This window comes from Protopterus annectens, chromosome 4.part0 (assembly GCF_019279795.1).
Source record: "Protopterus annectens isolate FY-2018-M chromosome 4.part0, PAN1.0, whole genome shotgun sequence".
NCBI lineage: Eukaryota > Metazoa > Chordata > Ceratodontiformes > Protopteridae > Protopterus > Protopterus annectens.
Genome location: NC_056733.1, coordinates 620885926 through 620909505, shown reverse-complemented (window position 1 = coordinate 620909505; position 23580 = coordinate 620885926). Strand labels below are relative to the sequence as shown.

The 23580-nt window shown below is 45.1% G+C and overlaps 1 protein-coding gene across 1 annotated transcript in view; it reads right to left on the bottom strand.

Annotated features, from left to right (window-relative positions):
- SBNO1 (strawberry notch homolog 1) overlaps nt 1-23580 on the bottom strand; it is a gene marked incomplete in the record, with an annotated part of 3303179 nt that overhangs the window by 882183 nt on the left and 2397416 nt on the right. The window contains 1 exon segment of the mRNA XM_044068578.1: nt 8278-8377. Within this exon segment, the coding sequence (XP_043924513.1) occupies nt 8278-8377 (100 nt within the window).

The following is a 23580-nucleotide window of genomic DNA, read 5'->3' as shown; positions in this document are numbered from 1 at the left end:
TTTTCTGGGTACCAGGAAAAGTCTTGAATAGAAACCTTGTTCCTTTTCCTCTTCTGGTACTGGTTGAATAGCCCCCATGCTCATGAAGGACAGCACTTGTTTCTGGGCCTCTGCCCACCGATTTGGGGGCAGGTCTGGCCATCCGTTTGGGATTGGCAACGTGTGGAAATGAAATCTGTATCCCTAGGATACTATATTTAAAACCCATTTGTCCTGGGTTATAAGTTGCCAGTTTCTTGCATGAAGTGCCAGTTTTCCCCCCAAAGGGGCGGCTAAAAGGTATGTGCTTGGTAAGCGTAGAGGGAAGTCATTGAGACTGTTTACCATGGGGAGGTGCCTTGTTGTTTCCAGATTTGGAGGTGGAGGCACCCCATTGTTTTGTTCTAAAAGTCCCCTGTGACTGAAACTTGGAGCCTTTGGAATGTCTGGGTTTGACTTGAGTGGCTCTCAAAGAAAAGTACAGTTTTGTACCTACCATAAATGTAGATGTCCGATAGGAATGCATCTGCAGTCCTTACAAATGGGTTGTCCTGTCGTCAGGCAGCCCTTCGGTCGGCCGGATTCCAAAGTCTGGGTCTGGCTTCGGCTGGTGTTGCACTTCACCCGACGTCATAGCTGCAGTTCTTCGGGTATAAAGGCATCAGCCGACGCCATTTTCCTCAGTGTTTCTTGCCCCAGATGCCAGGTGCCCTCTTGGATGGCTAAATTTGGATAAATGCCAATGTTTCCAAATAGCAGAGAGCAAACACATAAAATAAGCATGTATGTACATATATACAAACAAATACACCATAATAGATCCCCCCCAAGCTAGCTGAAAGATGGCAAATACCCTAGGAGTACCACAGAGGGGAAGGCGGGTGGGTAATCTTGACTGCAGATGCATTCCTATCGGACATCTACATTTATGGTAGGTACAAAACTGTACTATGTCCTTCAAGGATGCATCTGCAGTCCTTACAAATGGGTAGAATACCATAGCCAAACTAGGGGAGGAGGAAAAAAGAGAGATTATGGTGTAGCTAGGATCCCTTGCAAAACAGCAGTGGCAAAACCTGCTCGGGATCTAGAGTATAAAGGTAAATTATAATGCTTGGCAAATGTATGCACGGAGGTCCAAGCAGCAGCCTCTATAATGTCCTTGGTAGCCACCCCTCGTAAGAAAGCTGTAGTAGTGGCTGTAGCCCTTGTGGAGTGAGGCCTGATGTTGTCTGGAGTCTTCTTTCCGTGGAAGGAGTAACAAAATCTAATGCAATTTCCTATCCACTTGGAGATTGTCTGTTTTGAAATTGCTTTTCCTTCCCTTCCTGTTGCATATGCTACCAGAAGCTGGTCAGTTTTTCTATGGACTTGGTCCTGTCCAGGTAGTAGCGTAATTGTCTATGCACATCCAAGGTATGCAACAGTCTTTCTCCCCTGTTCTGTGGGTTGGGGAAGAATGTAGGTAGGTGGATAGCCTGGTTTAAAGACACTCTGGATACCACCTTACGCATAAATGTAGGATTTGTTCTCATGGACACTCTGTCTTGATGGAAGATCAGGAAGGGTTGCACTGCCATTAATGCCTGTAGTTCAGAAACCCTTCTTGCTGAGGTGATTGCCAGCAGGAAAGCAGTCTTCCAGGATAAGTATTGTAATTCTGCTGTTGCTGCTGGTTCGAAAGGAGGAAGTGTCAATTTTTCTAGCACAAAGTTCAAGTCCCATGCTGGCAATGGTGGTTTCCTAGGAGGCTTTACATTTTTAATTCCTCTCAGAAACTGCCTGAGCAGAGGATGTGAGAAGACAGGGGGATCCAAGCTGCATTCTGCCGAAATAGCTGATGCGTGTATCTTGATGGAGGAATAGGACAGGCCTGTATGGAAGAGCTCTGCCAAGTACTCCAGGATGTTGGCTATGTTTACCAGTGACACATCTTTTCCCTTTGCAGCACTCCAAATGAGATATCTTTTCCATTTTGCTGCATAATTCTTTCTTGTTGAAGGTCTGCGAGCCTCAAGGATAATGTCTTTAACCCTTTGGGATAAACTTGGGTTAGTTGCTCTTATGTAATGTTCCAGGCAGTCAGCTGCAGAGTTTTCAGGTTTGGATGCAGGATGTTGTAGCTGTTCTGTGTTAACAGCAATGGGATCAGGGGTAGTGTCCACATTTGTTCCCGAGACATGCTCCTCAGTAATGGGTACCAATGTTGTCTTGGCCAGTCTGGAGCTATCAGAGTGATCCTTGGACGTTCCTCTTTGATCTTCAATAGCACCTTGTGCATCAAAGGAAGTGGTGGGAATGCATATGCTGTCAGGTTTTTCCAACTCAACAATAGGGAGTCCACCTTCCAAGCAAGTGGGTGGTACGTCCTTGTGCAGAATTTCTTTAGCTGGTGATTGAGTGGGGATGCAAATAAGTCTATTTGTGGTAGCCCCCATTTTCTTGTGATGGCTTTGAAGATGTCCGGGTGCAGCATCCATTCGTGGGCATCCGTGGTAGTTCTGCTTAATATGTCTGCTAGAATGTTTTCTTTTCCCGGTACAAAAATTGCTTGCAACTGAATGTTGTAGCTCAGAGCCACATTCCATAGGTCCAGTGCCATCCGGCATAGAGGGTATGAATGTGTGCCTCCCTGTTTGTTGATGTACCACATAACTGTGGTGTTGTCTGTCCTTATCATCAACTGTCCTTCTTGGAGGAATGGTCTGAATGTCTGGATTGCCAATTTTACTGCCAGCATTTCCTTTAGATGTATGTGCAGGTGCAGCTGATCTTGAGTCCATAAGCCTTGTATGCACTTGTCCAGCATGTGGGCCCCCCAACCGAGGTCTGAGGCGTCCGTTGTGAGTTTGGCTTGGTTGAATGCTGTAGAAGGGCAAACCTGTGTTCGATTGACAGGCCTGAGCCCACCATAGGAACTCTTGCTTCAGGCATGGTATTAGTGGAATTTTGATTTCTAGGCTGTGTTTGTGTTGAGACCATAAATTCTTCAGGTACCACTGTAGCTTTCTCATATGCAGTCTGGCATGAGGGACCAGAATTATGCAGGATGCCATGAAGCCCAGGGCTTGCAGTACTTTTCTTGCTGTTAGATGGTTCTGCTTTGTCAATGCCAAGAAGTAGAGAGGAAGTTGTTCTTGTTTTTCTACAGTTAGGAATGCCATCTGCTTTGATGTGTCCAGCTCGGCACCTAAAAAGGTTATTCTTTGGGATGGTATCAGCCTTGACTTTTTTATATTGACTGTATATCCCAGGGCTTGCAGCAAGTAAATGACTCTTTGTAAGTCTTCTGTTAGCTTGTTTTTGTTGTCCGCTTGTATCAGGCAGTCGTTCAGGTAGGGCTAAATTTGGATTCCCTGAAGTCTGCAATGAGCGATTACTGATGCCAGGCATTTCGTGAACACTCTGGGCGCAGTAGATAAGCCAAAGGGCAATGCTGAGAATTGATAATGCTCTGATCCTGCAAGAAATCTGAGGTATCTTCTGCAATTTGGTCGTATGGGGACGTACAGGTATGCCTCCTTGAGATCTAGAGTTACCAGCCAAGACTCCTTGCCCAGCATGGGAAGAAGCTGCTGTAGAGTCAGCATTTTGAATTTTGGAACAATGAGGAATGTGTTTAAAGCAGACAGGTCGAGAATAGGCCTCCATTTTTTCTCTTTTCTTGGTACCAGGAAGAGTCTGGAGTAAAATCCCTTTCCTTGTTCCATAGATGGTACCTTTTCCACAGCTCTCATTCTTACTAATTGAGCTATTTGTTTTAGAGCTTCTATCTTTTGATTTGGTGGTAGGTTTGGCATTCCTCTTTTTCCTGGTAGAGTATGGAAATGAAACCTGTAACCTTGGTCTATAGTTTGCAAAATCCACTTGTCCCTTGTGATGTAATGCCAGTTCTTTGAAAATAAGGTAGATTTCCGCCTAAGGGTGCTGCTAGCTGTTCCCTGGTAGGCGGTGCCAGAGCCAAGTCACTGTGATTGTCCTGTTGCAGTGGTAGTGGCTGTGCCTCGCTGGTTGTTGCCCTGCCACTGGCGTCCCCTGTAGGCACCCCTGGATTGATTTCTGCCTCTTGAACGCCTATTCCTGCCTCTCTGTGCTTTAGAGGAGTCTGGAAAGGACCAATTTTTGGAGGGCCAGTTCCTGCTAAACCTTGGAGGTTGAACCTGTAAGAAATCCTTCACTGTTTGTACAGATTTTGCCTTCTCTTCCATTTTCTTCAGTACCTGCTGAGCAGGAGAACCAAATAAATTGACCTTGTCCATGGGAGCATCTAATAGTTTTGATTTGACATGGTCCGGCAAGGCCTGTTCTTTCAACCATGCATGCCTTCTGATAACAGTGCCAGTCATGGCTGATCTAAAGGAAGCCTCCAGTGCATCATAGCCGCATTTTAAAGAATGGTTACTAACTTGCTGAATGTTATGCACTATTTCCAGAACATATTTCTTATCTAAAGATTCATCAGAGGACAGTTTCTTAGTTAACTGATCAAGCATAAACTCCTGATATTGGATCATATGAAATTGACAGTTCAAGGCCCTAGCTGACAGAGTAGCAGAGGTGTATACTTTTTTACCCCATCTCTCTAAGAACCTGGATTCCCTTTCAGAGGGGAGGGGATTTTTAGCAGAGGTAGATGCTACTGCCTTAGGCCCCTGGGAGATAGTCTCGGGATCTGCAAAAGGAGCCTTGTATAAATGGTGATGTGTGTCCGGGACCCTGTAGAACCTATCGGGCTTAGCAGGGGCTGGAGGTAAAGAATCAGGAGCAGTACAGGCATCATTAAATGCATCACCTACAACAGAAAGAACTGGAGGTATAGCTAAAGGCCTATGTTGTGGTAAATGCAAAAAGGTCCTAAGCCTTTTCCTGGAGTCTGAGAAATCTTGGCCCTGCCACTGAAATTGTTCCCTCATGGCATGTAAGGTTTCCCCAAAGGAAAATTCCTCAGGAGGAGAGGCAGAAGGAATCGACTCTTCAGCATCAGAGTCTTCGTAAGGAGAATAAGGAGCCTCTGGAGGGTCTGTATTGTCTGAATCATCAGAGGAATCATCCGTGGACACTGGCTCAGGGGGCCCTGCTCTAGGTCTCTTCTCTGGAGGTGGATGAGAGGCCCTGTCTGGATGAGGTTGGGATCCCTTATTAAAGAAATGAGATCCTCTGCCAGAGAAAGCATTTGGGAACTGGAGCTGGGCCTGTGAGAGGGGGGCTTAACAGGCACAGTCTTAGTAGCTTTAGCTGCTTTAGCCCTGGCAAAGGCCTTAATGGACATGGCTGCAGGAGGCCTAGCAGCTCCACGTGCAGGGGTTGATATATCCAAGGGAATAGTGTCCGATAATTCCTGAGAAACCACAACAGCAGGTTGGATTTCAGAAGCCGATTCTACCAGGTTAGAAGAGGCCTCGGTAGAAGGCATGGTTTCGGCTGAAGAAAGAACCGCTTGCTCGGTTTCGGCCAAAACCGAGACACTCGCGGTTTGCTTAACCGCGGTTTCGGCCGAAACCGCGGACCGCGAGTGTCGGTCCTTTTCTTTGCGTTTTTTGGAAATTTGTGTAGTCGGAGGATCCGACGGCATAATATAAGCAAAATCAGAGCCGAAAAACTGTTCAGCAAACTCCGACCGACGTCTAAGCGTCCGTCGGTTAAAAGAAGCACAGGCTAGACAAGCTGCTACGTCGTGGTCTGGGCCTAAACAAGGTAAGCAGTAAGAGTGGAAATCTTTATGAGGTATTTGTTTCCCACAAGTTAAACAGTTATTCACTTTTTCTGACATCGGCTGAGGCAAGAAAGAGTCCCCAACGGGGTACTTAGCTTTTAGAAGTCTTCGAAGTAGTATTCGGTAGTAGTAATCTCTGGATCTGACCGACCGGCACTTGCGAACAGCTTCTGCTTCGGGCGCCACGCGGCAAGAAAGACTGAGGAAAATGGCGTCGGCTGATGCCTTTATACCCGAAGAACTGCAGCTATGACGTCGGGTGAAGTGCGACACCAGCCGAAGCCAGACCCAGACTTTGGAATCCGGCCGACCGAAGGGCTGCCTGACGACAGGACAACCCATTTGTAAGGACTGCAGATGCATCCTTGAAGGACATCTGGTAAGGACCAGCTCTTAGCAGGCCAGTGCCTACTAAATCTTGGAGGTTGCACTTGTAAGAAATCTTTCACAGTCTGCATAGATTTAGCTTTATCTTCCATCTTTTTTAAAACTTCTTCTGCCTTATTACCAAACAGATGGTCCTGTTGTAAAGGAGCATCCAACAATTTTCCTTTAACACGATCAGGCAGAGTTTGCTCACTGAGCAAAGCATGCCTTCTTAGCAGAGAGCCAGTTACAGCAGCCCTGGAAGAGGCCTCCAAAGAATGAAAACCACAATGCAAAGTATGTTTTCCAACTTGTTCAGCTGAATGCAATAAATCCTGTAAATCTATTTTCCACACAGTCAGAAATTAACATCATTTTCTGTTTAAACAGTCCCATGATATGCTGTTGATATTTAAGCATATGAAATTGGCAGTTTAAAGCCCTGATTGCCAAGGAGGCAGAGAATCACGAGCCATATTAGATTCTGAAAAAAATCATTAACAATGTCTAGGACAGGAGGTATAGCCAAAGGCCTATGCTGAGGTAAGAAGAAGAAAATCCCCAAGTCTCTTTTTAGATTCAGAGAAATCCTGACTTTCCCAGTGGAAATGTTCCCTTAAGGTATGTAAAGTTTCCCCAAAAGTAAAATCCTCAGAGGGAGAAGCAGAAGGAATGGAATCTTCTGCATCAGAGTCCTCATAAGTAGGTATAGACAAATCCTGCTCATTAGAAGAGACAGAAGAAATAGAATCCTATTCAGAAGATTCATAATTAATGTCTTGCCTAGGCCTCTTGTAAGGAGGGGGCTGGCTACCCCTGATCAGAGTAATTACATCTTCAGCCATTTTGATCATTTGTTTTTTAGGCACAGGGGCCTGTACATGTGGTCCAGGCGTTGGTTTATTAGACATAGATTTAGATTTTGGCCTTAGTTTTGAAGATGGCGTCGGTCTAATGTACAAATCTGAAGGCCTGAAAAGGCCCTCAGAAGCCAGTGCCTGCACAGCGGCTCAGGACCCATCTAAGGTAGAGACATCCGCGGGTTCCATAACTGAAGCATCTCATGGCATACCGGACTCCGAATGGGTCTCAGTAGAAGCCTGCGAATCAGAAGCAGCGGGTATCAGGGGCTGCGAAAGCGCCTCACTGAGTACTGGTGAACTGGCGACTGGCTTAGGAGAAACGTTGTCATCAGTTTTGGACCTCGGTCTGTGTCTTTTTCTTTATTTTTTTTTTTTTTAGGTATTCCGGTAGTCGGATTGCTAACTGACATTTCTGGATAATTAAATCGTGAGCCAAAATATTTAGAAGCAAAAATATACAGACGTTTAATAGTGTGTTGATTAAATTTAGCACAAAACCAACAGCAAGGTACATTGTGGTTAGGACCTAGGCAAGGAATATAGTACAAATGAAAATCCTTACGAGGTATTTGCTTCCCACAAGTAATGCAGTTATTAACTTTTACTGACATAGGGAAGGAGCAAGAAAAAGTTTCCCCACCAGGGTACTTGGCTTTTAGTTGAAGACTTCGGTTCTGAAACTCGAAAACGAAAATTTCTGGAGTCGGCCGACCGGCACTTGCGAACTGCTTCTGCTTCGGGCACCGCATGGCAAGAAAGACTGATGTAATGGCATCGGCTGCATGTTTTATACCCCTGACGTCATGGAAGAAGGGACAGCAACCGATGCAGGACCCAAGACTTTGTTAATCATGCCGACTGAGGGCAACCTGCCAGCAGATTACCCCAAATGTAAAGACTACAACACTGAAACACGAAGAACATCTCCTCTGGATTTCTTTTACTGAGGTACCAGAAGTTCTGTAAGGTGTTTGTATTTATAACTATACATGTTCACTGTACCTGTGTCTCAAATTTATTGCTTAAGAACAGTCTTCCCACATGCCAAATTTATGGAAGACTCTTGAGATGATAGACAAGCAAAAGCAATTTACTCAGGTATAACAAGGTAAGCAAAACAAGATTAATCTGTGCAGATCTAGAAAGCAAAACTTACTCTAGATTATTTGCTTTACAAACTTTTTTTTGGGGGGTGAAAATAGCTTTTTGAACAGGAACTAGCATTCATACAGAATAAAATCTGAAAAACAGGTGACAAACTAGAGTAGAACAGCTTGGTACTGCATCTGAACACAACCTCATCCATTACTAAATAATCTGTAGGCATTAAGCACAACTGCACTTTGGATTACTTACCCTTAAAGAAATCCCCAGGATAGTCAGGGGGAGCAGACACCAGTGGTGTATCCAAATTCACAATAGACTTCATCACTATTTCCAGCGCATTTCTGCCATACTGTTCCAAAAAGTAAACACTTAGTGGTTAATATGAGTTCATCACAATTTAAGATATTTAACTAACAAAATAATACTATACAGTCATATTAGATCACTAGTCCTAAACTCTCAATGCCTGGCCATTCACAATGAAGGCCTGTAAAGAGGCCCACATAAAGGTAACCATCTAAAAAAAATGTTCAGCTCTTAAAATACAAACAGAAGATAAATATAACACAAATATTTAAAGAGGCTCCTACATCAGGGAGAGTGTATTCTCAATAACTACAAAGTTTCAAGTAGTGGGATCACTGTTACTGCAGTAGTTTGTGAGAACTACACCACATACTCTCATCAGACCATCCAACCAGTCTTCCAGAGCTTTCAGACACCCCTCAAAAGTAAGGAAGACCAATCTTTTCCATGCCATAGACAGGGTATGAAGAGGATAGCAGTCCAAGGAAGGAAGCATAAGCCACCTCAGAAACTATAGAAGGATATGGAAAGGGAAGAGCACCTCCAAGTTAAGTTGTGACAGCCTCCCAGAAACTACCAGCAATTAGACAGCAGAGTTAGAACAATAAACCCATAACACAGCAGTGATCCACCTATTTGAACATATACGGTTATTTATTTATTGACATTTGATTATTTGGAAAGTCTGACTGGGTAGAAGCCCACTTTCAGCAGAGACCCAGGGAGAAAAGCTCCAAATTATTTGAAAACTTATTCTTAAAATGTTTTCCATCTTCAAAAAAAAAAAAAAAAAATCTGCAGTTTAAACTGATTATAACAATTATACATAATATAAAACATCGGTTAAGAACTGATACATGGTATATGACAATTATTTAATATTTAGAGAGATTTTAAACAGTTTGTAGAGCAATTGAATGTAAGTTCGTCTAAACCAATAGGAATTGCAATATGAAGCCTTATGGTATGCTTAGGGAGAAAGTCAGGTAAGAGAATCAGATAGCAGTAAGTAAGTAAGCGAAGAAAAGAAAGTAAGGAGGAATAAGGGATGAAAAGGTACTTGTTCACATTTGGGGATACAATTGATCCTGGTTTTGAGCAAGAAAGTACAGTTGTGTACACTTACCATAAATGTAGATGTTCGAGTGTATTCACTGCTGCAGTCATTACATTTGGGTAATCTGCTGGCAGGTTGCCCTCAGTCAGCCTGAATTCCAAAGTATTGGGTCCTGCGTTGGTTGCTGTCTCCTCTTCCATGACGTCAGGTCATAAGGGGTATAAAACATTAAGCAGACGCCATTTTCTTTAATTTTTCTTGCCCCCAATGTCTGGTGCTCCCAAAAAAGTAGCCAAAAAAAAAAATAAATAAAAATATATATATACACACACACACATATATATATATATATATATATATATATATATATATATATACACACACACACACATGCATCAATATAAACTTTACTTTCATCTACAAGCAAATACAATACACAGGTTGTAGAAGATAGAGAAGGAAAGATAAACTCCAGAATGACAGGGGGATGGCGGGAGGGTAACCTGGACTGCAACACTGAATACACTCAAACATCTACATTTATGGTAAGTGTACACAAATGTACTATGTACTTCGTGTTTCACCGTTGCTGTATCCCTTTGTCCTTGCAGACCTGCGCAACACACAGGGTGATCCACCTTGCTAAGGACACTTTCGAAACTGCTTTGCCCAAAAATGGTTTAGAAAAAGAGACAAACAATTGATCCGACTTCCGAAAGGGTTTAGTCCTATGGAGGTAAAAATGAAGTTGTCTATGGACATCCAACAAATGAAGCTTACATTCATCCCTATTCTGGAAATTTGGGAAGAAGACTGGCAAATTTATGGACTGATTAATATTGGCTGCTGAAGACACTTTGGGAAGAAAAGAAGGGTTCATGCACAACGAAACCCTATCCTTGTGAAAACCCAAATAGGGGGGCAAGGAGGATAATGCCTGCAACTCAGAAACTCTCTTAGCCAAAGTGATGGCGACCAAGAATGCTGTCTTCCATGACAAGAACTTCATCGGAACTGAACCGGCAGGCTCAAAAGGGGGAGAGGTCAAGGCCTGAAGGACTAAAGTCAAATCCCAGGGGGGCACTGTTTCTTTAACTGGAGGTCGCAATTAAAAGGTGCCCTTCAGGAAGGCTTTACAGAGTTTGGCCGAAGCCAGAGCAACCTTATTTTCACCCATATGAAAATTAGAGATGGCAGCCAATTGAACTTTGATGGTGGAAGCACTTGAGCCTGACCAAAAAAGATCTGCCAAAAATCCAGTATGACCGGGACAGGGGCTGTAAACGGGTTCTGATTGTGCTGAGAGGCCCAAACGCAAAAACGTTTCCACTTGCTATTGTACAGTTTCCTAGTGGAGGCCTTAAGAGAAGCTGCCAGAATATTCTTAACAGGAGACGAAAGTCCGGGAGTCCTGATGATCATGGGAACTGGAGCAGCCAAGCAGTCAGCTTGAGACTGTCCAGGTTGGGCAGGGGCAAGCCCGACGGGTGAGAAATTAGATCCGAACATGGATCTAGAGCCCATGGAGGGGCCAACAGGTGAGGCCAGAGGAAGGGAAACCACACTTGACATGGGCAGAAGGGAGCTATGAGAATGACTTTGCACTGCAGCTGGTAATCTCTGAAGGACAGTCTGAATCAGAGGTAACTGGGGATAAGCATACAGTAGCCCAGGAGGCCAAGCATGGACTAGAGCATCCCTGGGGGCATCCCCAGGAGGGGGAATCAGAGCGAAGAATTTGCTGCACTTCGCGTTGGAAGGAGATGCGAAGAGATCACAGCAAGATTGACCCCAAACACGGAAGATCTTCTCCGCCACTGATAGTTTCAGGGATCACTCGTAGGAAAGCAGGATAGCCCTGCTGAGACTGTCCGCCAGAATGTTGGAGCGTCCCGGGATATGCGTTGCTAGGAGAAACCAGCTGGTGGATACGGCCTACTCCCAAACTCTCATGGCCTCGTGACAAAGGGGGTAGGATCTGGTCCCTCCCTGTTTGTTCATATACCAGACTACAGACTGCCCTCATTTCCAGGACACTGATGTGTAGCTTGGTCTCTGGAGGGGACCATGTGCCTTGGACCATTCTTCCCAGGAAGTGCCCCCCCCCCCACCCGAACTGGGAAGCATCTGTGGTCACCGTGGCTTGAGCATGAGGGGCTAGAAAGCTGCGCCCCGCAAATATATCCACAGAGTGAAGCCACCACAGGAGTGCCGTTCTGCGTGCCAGATTGATACAGATGTGGAAACTCATCGGAAGGTCTAGCCAGGACCATTAGACTGCCAGATTCCACTGAAGGACTCGTGAAGATGTGCAAGAGGGACTATAGAGATTGCTGCTGCCATGGAACCCAGGGCCCTGAGAACATCGGCTGCTGTGACAACTGCGTGATCCAAGATCACGGAAACATGAGTCTTGAGATTCGCTATCCTTTCCGGAGTGAGAAAAATCTTTGACTGAATTGAATCCAACCTAGTCCCGATGAAGTCTATTATCTGAACCGGAGTCAGGTGGAACTTGTTGAGGTTGATCGAGATGCCTAACTTGTGAGACAGACCAAGGAAGTAGTGTAGGGCACGATACAGGAAACGCTTGGTGGATGCAGCGAAGAGCCAGTCGTCTGGGTAGGGGAATACCTGAATGCCCTGAAGTCTCAGGTGAGCTGCTACGACCGCCATAACCTTGGTGAACATCCTGGGGGCTGTGGTGAGACCAAAGGGTAGAGTTCTGAAATAAAAGTGACTGGCCCCTAGCCGGAAGCGGAGAAACCTCCTGTGGTCCTTGATGTGATAGTAAGCGTCCTGGAGGTCTAACGAGCACATCCAGTCGCATTCGATCAGAAATGGTAGAATGGACTGTAGAGTGACCATCCGGAATTTTTGTTTCTCTACTGACAGGTTGAGGATAGACAGGTCCAGAATAGGCCTGAGGTCCCCAGTCTTCTTTGGCACTAAAAAAAACCTGGAGTAGATGCCTGATCCAGATTGATCTGGGGGGACCGGCTCGATGGCTCGTTTTTGTAACAGCTTCAAAACCTCTAAAGCTGCAGCCTCCCTGTGAGTGGGTGGGACATCTGGAAGGCGAGCTGGAGATATGGAATGTGAAATGAAGGGGATAGAATATCCTCTGGATATGATGTTTAACACCCAGTGGTCTGCAGTAATGGACTCCCATGCCGCTGGATGTAAGGAAAATCTTCCCCCGACTACCACCAGAGTAGAGCAGCTGGGCAACCCCTCAGGGTTGTTGAGCGGGTCTGTCGGAAAAAGGTTCCCTAGACCTGAAGTTTCTGGAACCCCCTCTGCCCCAGGGGCAGTGTCGGTCTTGTCCCCCTCTGCCTCTGGGGGACGAATACTCCTGAGTGTCAAGAAAGGACTGTGATTTCCAGAACCACATCTTTTGCCCCTTTTGGTTCCTGGAATAGGACCTCTGGGGGTTAGAGAAGCAGATTCCGACAGCCGACAAAGTCTTTCCGTCCTTCTCACTCTGGGTTAGTGTGTCACGTACGGTCTTCCCAAAGAGGGATGATCCATCGAATGGGGCGCTGATGAAAGATGCCTTAAAGGGGTCCGCAAATTGACACAGCCTGATCCAGGCGTGTCGCCTCAAAGCAATGCCTGTACCTGCAGCTCTAGCGGCACCCTCCGTGTCATGAGCTAGAAGACGCATAGAGGTATTAGTCACTGATTTCAGCGTAGTCATCTTGGCAGTAAAGGATTGCTTTTCCTGCAGCAATAGAGATTCCGGGGGGCGACTCAGTAAGCTCCGATATAAGGTCTCGCTGCAGTCGAATGACATGCGCCAAGTAATTCAGCGCACAAACAGAAAATGCCGCTGACGAGTACATGCGCTTCCCAAAATGATCCACCGACCTGGACTCCTTGTCCGGTGGATGAACCAAGGAACTCTCCCGAGCTAGTTCCTTCTTTGTGGCAGCTGCAACCACCAAAGCGTGGACCATGCCTGCCTGTCCGATGGAGAAAGAATTTTGTCTGGCCTTTTGGGGACAGGCTCTGAGGTGTCAGGATCCTTCCATGCCCTAGTGGTGATGAGGTCCACCAAAGTGTCAGCTGGTGGGGAGACCCAGCAAGTAGATGGGCCCGTGCCAAAGGCATCCACGAATACGGACTCATCCGCAGAGGGTTTGGGTGCTGACCAACCTCCTCTTTGGAGGAGGATCTCCATAATGTCTCCAAACGAGACGTCCTCAGGAGGTGATCTGGGGGAACCCTCTCCTTCATCCAAGTCTGTATCAGTGGTAATAGACTCAGGGGAGTCCAAGTGCCTCCTCTTGCACTTATGAGGTCCCTCTCCAGTGTGACTCTCTGGGGAAGATTCGTAAGCCTCCGGGGATTCCCTGAGGGGAACGACCTGGGGCTGCCTTGGCATGGGCTGTCCCTGAGACAGGGCAATGGGAGCAGAATCCAAAATCAGGGTGAGTCTGGGCCGCTTCCGAGGATGTGAGCTGTGGTCTCAACCCCTGGGAGAGGACCCTTTCCACTGCCCCGAATGCTGATGGAGAGCACGCCTCCGTAGAACGTAAGGAAGAGGCTCTACCCAGCACCGAAGCCGGAATCGGAGCTGACTGTGGGGTAGTCCGAGCACCGAGGGTGGGATCCGAAAGAACGAGATCCGACTCCCAGGTCCTACTCCCCAACCAAGGCTCAGAGAGTCCCCTGGATCCGAGAACAGATCCGAGGAACTCAAAGTGACGACCGGCATCGAGGAAACGAAAAACATCGGCACCGACCCCACAGCTCCAAAAGGTCTCGGACCCGAAAACCCTGAAGCATCGGGGAAGGAGCAATAGGGTGGAACACAGTAGCAGAAGAACCCTCACCAATGGGAGAGGGTCCTGTTAAGACCCCCACCTGAATCTGGTTCTGGATGAACCTCCTCATCAGCCTGTCCCATAACAAGTTCGGATACACTCAGTCGATCTGGAGGAAGCAACCGACTAGAGTCTGGGTCGGATCAGAGGGGAGTGCCTCGGCTCCGATGAGAAACGGGGAGAGCGGAGCCAAGGAGAACGAGACCTAGATATCTTAGCAGAGGGACTGGAAAAAGACTCCCTGGTCGGAGACCTTTTCCTGGGCCTCTCTCTTTCTTTATGGCACCTCTCTTTCTCCCTTTTGTCCCTACCTCTCTGGGACAACTCCAAAGAATCAGGCCTGGTGGGAGGTTGAGTCCCTGCCTGCACAGAGTCACTGGCTGGAGAGGAAACAGAGGCAGCCTCCAGGGCAAAAGCAGGTAGCAAGCCTTTGGCCACAAACTTAGCCCGACGATCCTTCAACTCCCTTGGGTTAAACCCCAGACAAATGTGACAGGATACTGACAGATGGGCGACCCCTAAACATAGAACACAGAGTGTGGCCATCAGCTAAAGAAAGCTTATGACCACACTCTGTGCACTTTTTGAAGAGAACCTTAGTCTGTTCAGCCATAAAAATGACAGAAAAAAAAGCCCTAAACGGACCACATGCACACACACACACTAAACTGGGATGGGCCTAGACGGGCCCCAAACCAGAACACAAAACTACCAATACGGAATACAAACTAAAACCTTTTTTTTTTTTTTTTAGTAACACGACAACCAAACGCGATGTAAGGGAGGAAAAAGGTAAGGAATTCACACTCAACAAATAGCAAAAAGTACCAAAAAAACCTTACCACCTAGCTAAGAGACCACGATGCTGACTCAGAGCGGCAAACTAGATCTGGGGCTAGATGGGAGGAAGTGAGGTAATACAGGTAGGGGAGGAGCTTGGAACTGATGCTTGAAAAGTTTTTGCCAGCTCGGATCCGAATTGGATCCGTACACCCATATGTGCAGAATGAATGAAGTCAACTACTTCAGATCTAACCGTTATAAAACACTGCTCTGCTTCTGGAAAATTTCTAATTTCTAGAAAACGTGTGGATGGAAGTCTACGTCCAGGTCACTACTTTGCCATTACCTTGAGGTGAAACACACCGAATGTGCCATTTTCGACTTGCCCTTCTGAGGGTTTTAGGATTTTCAATGCTGATCACAACAGAAAGAAATGCAATAAGTCAATGCGACAAGGTTTGTTTACAGAACTGACTCTTCTACTTAACTGGCATTAAAAATATGCTGTCTTGCTTCCCTGCAATTTATTCTGTCAACATAATGCCAGATTTGTCACTGCATATCCATGATGTGCAAAAGTTTTTTTTTTACTTTATTCTGTGGCTCAGAGGAATAAAAAAGGCTGGGAGTAGATGACAATTCAATGCTAATTCTGATACCACTTTTGGTATGAGGGAGGGACTGGTCCAAAAAACACTCTTTATGGAAGGCCATATTAAAGCAATCTGCACAGCAAGAAACCAAGAGTGCTGAACTTCGCCATGTAATGGAGAGACTTCTGAGACTAAAATTACAGCGTCACTGACCATGTTCATAGAAAAATGGTCATACTCTTCTTTTTGAAAGAGCTCTAAATCCTATGTAGGAAGCACAATCTTCACAAGAAACTGTATGACAATGCACAAGCAAGCTGAAACACCTGAATATGGCCTGAATAAGGCACAGAAAATGTCTTGGTCAAACAAGATTGCAAAATAAAGTACCACTTGTTGGACAGAGGCTGTATTCCACTTATTGCTAAAAGGGAAATCTGTAAAACTGTATTTCCTAGTGTTTGGTTTCTAGTCAAAGCTATTTACTAATGTGCAAGACCTCAGGAGGAAGTAAGTTACATGGTGGGATTAAGGTCTTACATTCTCGGCTGCAAGGTTGAAGTTTGTGTGTGTGTGGGGACAATCATTCCTCACTTTTGGGAAGAAGACCGTGAAAGAAGAAAATACAGTTGTGTAAAATGTTACCATAACAGTAGATGCCCTTCTCTTTGCTGTTGCAGTATTCTTTACCAGAGGGATTTCCTAACTGGGGTAGCCCATTGTCCAGCCAGTACACCAAAGTCTTAAGATTTTAGGGACATCAGACATATGCTCCCCACTCACAGTGTAGGACATAAAGGTGACGTACAGATGTACATACTTCAGAAATGAATTACCCCAGGAGGAACAGTCCAAGAAGAGTAGGAGAAACATGTGCATTCAAAAAAAAAAAAAAGAGGAGGAGAAGAAAAAAAAGGAGAGAAGGAATACTGCAACAGTGAAGAGAAGGACATCTACTGTTATGGTAAGGTTTTACACAACTATACTATGTCCTTTTATATCACTGTTACAGTATTCTTTACTATATGGAGAATACAAAACCTCAAGAAGAAACTTGGGAGTAGGAAGGCCCAAGCATACCCATGCAGGATAGCCCTGGACAAGCCAGTTCTTGCCCTGGATACAAAGTACAGCTGTGTACACTTACCACAAATGTAGATGTTCGAGTGTATTCACTGTTGCAGCCATTACATTTGGGTAATCCGCTTGCAGGTTGCCCTCAGTCGGCCTGATTAACAAAGTCTTGGGTCCTGCGTCAGTTGTTGTCCCTTCTTCCATGACGTCAGGTCATCAGGGGTATAAAACATGCAACAGACACCACTACATCAGTTTTTTTCTTACCACAGATGTCAGGTGCCCCCCTAGTGGGGAGCAAACGAACATAAAAACACAAAGGAATGCCTCCAACAAAAAGCAAATACACCAAAAAGGCTTTTAAGCATAGTAAAGGAAAGAAGAGTTATAGTGAGAAGAAATTAGGGGGATGGAGGGAGGGTAACCAGGACTGCAACAGTGAATACACTCGAAAATCTACATTTATGTTAAGTGTACACAACTGTACTATGTTCTTCATGTTTCACTGTTGCAGTCATTACATTTGGGTAGATTCCCAAAGCTATGGTTGGGAGGAGGAGTTTATATAGCATTAGGGCCAGCTATAAGGCCCTGCAAGACGGCAGTTGCAAAGCCAGCTCTGGATTTAGTGAAAATTGGCAAATGATAATGCTTGATGAACTTCCAGGTAGCAGCTTCTAGGATGTCTTTGGTAGAAACACCTCTGAGGAAGGCTGCAGAAGTAGATGCAGCCCTGGTGGAGTGTGATTTGATCCCTTGGGAGATAGGTTTTCCATGGTGCTTATAGCAGAAATGAATGCAATGGCTTATCCATTTAGAAATAGTTTGTTTTGAAATAGCCTTCCCATCTGCCCCTGCAAAAAATGCTACCAATAGTTCAGATTTTCTTTGAGGTAAAGTCCTGTCCAAGTAGAATCTAAGTTGTCTGTGCACATCCAAGGAATGCAGAATCCATTCCCCTTTGTTCTGTGGATTGGGAAAGAGGGTTGGAAAATGAATGGACTGATTAAGAGCCACACTGGATACCACTTTGGGAATGAAGGATGTATTGGTTCTGAGTGACAACCTGTCCACATGAAAGATGATAAAAGGCTCCACTGCCATAAGGGCCATATCCTTCTAGCTGAAGTGATTGCTAAAAGGAAAGCAGTTTTCCAAGAAAGACATTTTAAGTCTGCATTAGGAGCTGGCTCGAAAAGAGGTAGAGTGAGTTTCTCCAATACAAAGTTAAGGTCACAGGCAGGGGTCGGAGCTCTCCTGGGCGGTCTCAAGTTTTTGGCCCCTCTGAGGTACTGCTTGAGCAGAGGATGAGAAAAGAGGGGTGGTTCTGTGTTACAATGAGCTGAAATGGCTGAGGTGTGAATTTTAATGGAGGAAAAAGACAGGCCCTTGTGAAGCATCTAAGTATTGCTAAATTTGAGGTAAATTGGGTGCTCAATTCCTTTAGATTGGCTCCAGGCACATAACCTTTTCCATTTTTCAGCATAAGATTTTCTAGTACTAGGCCTCCTTGCCTTTAAGATGACATCCATCACAAGTTTGCTGAGGGATGATGAGGGTGAATTTAAGTGATTAGCCAGGCTGCAAGGTTCAATGTTGGAAGCTGAGGGTGCAGAATTTGGTTCTCCTGCTGAGACAGCAGGGAAGTGGTCTGAGACAGGTGCCATGGAGATAACTGCGACACTACGCAGGAGGGGGTACCAGTGTTGGTGCAGCCAGTCTGGAGCAATCAAGATCATCCTTGGTTTGTCCTGTTTAACTTTTAGTAGAACTTTGGAGAGCAGAGGCAGCGGGGGGGAAGGCATAGACGGATAGGTTTTTCCAGATGAAGGACAGAGCATCCACTTTCCAGGCTTGTTTGTGGGGAGTCCTTGTGCAACACTTGTCCAACTGGTAGTCCTGGGGGGAGGCAAACAGATCTATGTCTGGGCTCCCCTATTCGCTTGCCAACATGTTGAAAATCCTTGGTTCCAGTTTCCACTCAGGTGGGTCCATGAGGTTTCTGCTTAGTCCGTCTGCCAGTGTACTTAATTTTCCTGGCAGGAATTGAGCTTGTAGGTGCACTTGGTAGCTCAAGGCTGTGTTCCACAATGCCATGGCTAGTCTGCAGAGGGGGGTAGGAATGTGTACCCCCCTGCTTGTTTATATACCACAATCGTGGTGTTGTCCGTCTTTACCATTAGTTGTCCTGGACGAATGTAGTCCTTGGAGGCTGTCAGAGCATTCTGCACAGCTAACATTTCTTTTTGATTGATATGTAGGTACATTTGACTTGGGTTCCATTTCTCTAAATGCGCAGGCCTCTGCCCACCAAAGGAACTCTAGGGCGTAGGCAAGGCATGATAGGAATCATTGTTTCCAGGCTGCGAGAATGTTGACTCCATAGGCTTTTTAGATACCACTGTAGTTTCCTCATATGCAGTCTTGCATATGGAAATAGAAGAATGCAGGAGGCCATGAACCCCAAAGGCTTGCAGTATTTGTCTTGCAGATAGCAGGGTTTTTTTGGCCACGTTTGAAATAGGTTACCAAATGAATTTGCTTTTCTGGCATGAGGTAAGCCATCTGGGAAGTTGAATTCAAACTTGCGCCCAGGAATGTAATTTGTTGACAGGGTACCAGTTGTGATTTCTGTTCGTTTATGGTGTACCCCAGACAAGTTAGAACCCTTTTTACAAACGCCAGATGGTTCAAAAGTATACCTTGGCTTTCTGCCTGAATTAGACAATCGTCCAGGTATGGGTATATTTGAATATTTCTTTGCCTGTAAAATGCAATAACTGGAGCCAAGCACTTTGTGAATACCATGGGTGCAGTAGACAAGGCAAAGGGCAGTGCAGAGAACTGATGATGCGTGCAGCCTGCTTTGAAGCGTAGGTATTTTCTGCAAGATTCCCTGATTGGGATGTGCAGGTGTGCTTCTTTTAAATCTAGTGTTGCCAACCAGGCTTCTTTACCTAGTACAGGAAGTAACTGAAGAGTCAGCATCTTGAATTTTGGAATCTCCAGAATGGTTTTTAGAGTAGACAGGTCCAGGATTGGACGCAATGGTTTGTCTTTTCTGGGTACCAGAAAAAGTCTGGAGTAGAAACTGTGCCTCTTTTCCTCTTCTGGTACCAACTGAATAGCCCTCATGCTTAAAAGGGAAAATACTTGCTTTTGAACCTCTTCCCACTGATTTGGGGGCAGGTCTGGCCACCCATTTGGTGTTGGCAATGTTTGGAAATTAAATCTGTATCCCTGGGACACTATATTTAAACCCATTTGTCCTGGATTATGAGTACCCAGTTCTTTGCATGAAGAGCACTCTTTCCCCCCAAAGGGGAGGTCAAAAGAAAAGTGCTTGGGAATTATAAAAGGAAGTCATTGAGACTGTTTACCATAGGGGGGTGTCTTATTATTTCCAGATTTGGAAGTGGAGGCCCCCCACTGCTTAGTTCTGAGAGTCCCTTGGGACTGAAACCTAGGGTTTTTGCTGTGTCTGGGTTTGGTTCGAGAAGACCTGGAAGGGACTGGAAAGGACCAATTCTTAGTTGGCCAGTGCCTACTAAATCTAGGAGGTTGCACTTGTAAAAAATCTTTAACAGTTTACATAGATTTAGCTTTATCTTCCATCTTTTTAAGAACTTCTTCAGCCTTGTTGCTAAACAGACGGTCCTGATTTAAAGGAGCATCCAACAATTTAGCTTTAACATGATCAGTCAAAGATTGCTCCTTAAGCCAAGCATGCCTTCTAAGCACAGACCCAGTAACAGCAGGCCTGCAAGAGGCCTCTAAAGAATCAAAACCACATTGCAAAGTACGTTTTCCAACATGTTCAGCAGAATGCATCAAGTCCTGTAAATCTTTATTTTCCACACAGTCAGGAATCAACATCATTTTCTGTTTAAGCAGTCCAATAACATGTTGCTGATATTTTAACATGTGGAATTTGGCAGTTTAAAGCTCCGATTGCCAAGGCTGCAGAAGTATAAACCTTTTTACCCCATCTATCCAGCACCATGGAATCTCTATCAGAAGGGGTAGGATTTTTAGCAGTAGAAGCCTTAATGCCCTTAGGCCCCTGAGAAATAGTCTCTGGGTCTGCAACAGGATTTTTGAAAAGGAACTTGTGGGACTCAGGAATCCTGTAGTATCTGTCAGGTTTACTAGGAGCAGGAGGCAGGGAATCAGGGGCCAAACTGGATTCCGAGAAAACATCAACAATGTCTGGTACAGGAGGTATAGCCAAAGGCCTATGCGGATGTAGGAGGAGGAAATCCCTAAGCCTCTTTTTTTTTAATCAAAAAACTCCTGTCTTTCCCAGTGAAAATGCTCCCTTAAAGTATGTAAAGCTTCCCCAAAAGAAAAATCCTCAGGAGGGAAAGCAGAGGGAACAGAATCCTCTGCATCAGAATCATCATAAGTAGGTATAGAAAAATCCAGGTCATCAGAAGAAACAGAATCCTGATCAGAAGATTCATAATCAAGCTCAGCCCTAAGGCCTCTTAGAAAGACCTAAAAACTACCTCTGATTAGAGTTATTAGATCTTCAGCCATTTTATATAATTTTTTTTTTTAGGCATAGGGGCCTGAGCATGAGGCATGGTTATCGTTATTTTAGACACGGATTGAGATTTAGGCCTTAGTAATGAAGGAGGTGTCGATATTTAATATGCAAGTCTGTAGGCCTGAATACACCCTCAGAAGCCGGTGCCTGCACATCGGCTCCGGACCCATCCAAGGAAGAGAATTCCACGGGTTCCATAGTTGAATTATCTTGCGATATACTGGACTCCGAATGGGTCTCAGTAGAGGCCTGCGAATCAGAAGTAGTGGGTATTAGGGGCTGCGAAAACGCCTCACTGAGTACCGGCGAACTGGTGACTGGCTTAGGAAACGAGTCGTCAGCAGTTTTGGACCTCGGCGGCCTGTCTCTGTCTTTATCTTTGCATTTTTTCAGAATCCCGGTAGTCTGATGACTAACAGACATTTCTGGATAATTAAACAGAGAACCGAAATATTTAGAGGGAAAAATATACCGACGATGGATAGTGCGCTGATTAAATAAGGCACAAAACCAACAGCAAGGTAATGTTGTGGTCAGAGCCTAGGCAAGGAATACAGTACGAATGAAAATCTTTATGAGGTATTTGCTTTCCACAAGTAATGCAATTATTAACTTTTACTGACATCGGTAAGGAGCAAGAAAAAGTTTCCCCAACGGGGTACTTAGCTTTAAGTTGAAGACTTCGGTTCTGAAACTCGAAAAAGTACAGTTGTGTACACTTACCATAAATGTAGATGTTCGAGGGTATTCACGGTTGCAGTCATTACATTTGAGTAATCCTGCTGGCAGGTTGCCCTCAGCTGGCCTGAATTCCAAAGTCTTGGGACCTGCGTCGGTCGCTGTCGCTCCTTCCCAGATGTCAAGTCGTCAGGGGTATAAAAGAGGCAGCCAATGCCATTTTCTTCAGTTTTTCTTGCCCCCGATGTCAGGTGCCCCTTAAAAGGGTAGCCAAATTTTATATATATAAATCAATAAATGCACCAATATAAATTTTACCTTCATCTAGAAGGAAAGATAAGATCCATAGAAAAAAGGGAGATGGCGGGTGGGTAACCTGGACTGCAATAGTGAATATACTCGAACATCTACATTTATGGTAAGTGTACACAACTGTACTATGTTCTTCATGTTTCATTGTTGCAGTCATTACATTTGGGTAGAGTCCCAATGCTATGGTTGGGAGGCTGGAGCTAAACAGCATTAAGAGCGGCTATGAGGCCCTGCAGAACTGCAGTGGCAAAGCCTGCCCTGGATTTAGAGTAGAATGGCAGATGATAATGCTTTGTAAAGGTATGACTGAACTCCAAGTAGCTGCCTCTAAAATGTCTCTGGTTGGTACTCGCTGAGAAAGGCTGCTGAAGTGGCTGCAGCTCTGGTGGAATTTGGCCTAATGCCCTTAGGCACTGGCTTGCCATGGTGTGAATAGCATAAACAAATGCAGTGACTTATCCACTTTGAGATAGTCTGCTTTGAGATAGCCTTTCCTTGTGATCCTGCAGGATATGCCACTAGTAATTGCTCTGTCTTCCTGAAAGCTCTGGTTCTGTCCAAGTAGAATTTAAGCTGTCTGTGTACTTCCAAAGAGTACAGAATTCACTCCCCCCTTGTTCTGTGGATTTGGATAAAAAGTTGGCACATGAATAGTTTGGCTAAGAGCCACACTGGACACCACTTTAGGCATAAATGTTGGGTTTGTTCTCAGAGAGACCCTGTCTGGATAAAAAATGATAAAAGGTTCCACAGCCATGAGCGCCTTCAGCTCTGAAACTCATCTTGCAGAAGTAATTGCTAGAAGCAAAGCTGTTTTCCAAAATAAAAACTTTATATCAACAGTAGCAGCTGGCTCAAAAGGAGGCAGGGTGAGCTTTTCCAAGACATAGTTGAGGTCCCATGCAGGTATTGGTGATTTCCTTGGAGGCCTTAATTTTTTGGCTCCTCTGAGGTTAATAAAGGATGAGAAAAAATTGGTGGCTCTGTATTGTAATGAGCCGGAATGGCAGATGCATGAATTTTAATGGATGAAAAGGATAGGCCTTGACCAGCATCTCAGTTAAGGAATGCAAAATTTAAGGAATATTTGGTAAATTTGTATAAGTTCATTGTGCCTGGTTCCAAGCACATAATCTCTTCCATTTTCCAGCATAAGATTTTCTTGCATTAGGCCTTCTGACTTCCAGCATGACATCCATCACAGCTTTGCTGAGCAGTGTTTTTTGTATTACTACATTATCCCCCATGCTGCCAGGTTTAATATCCTGAGATGGCTGTGCAGGATCTGATTGTTTTGCTTGGACAGTAGACGAGGTAACTGAGTTAAGGTCCAAGCTGGGTAACAAGACAAGTTCCTTAGGATTGGATACC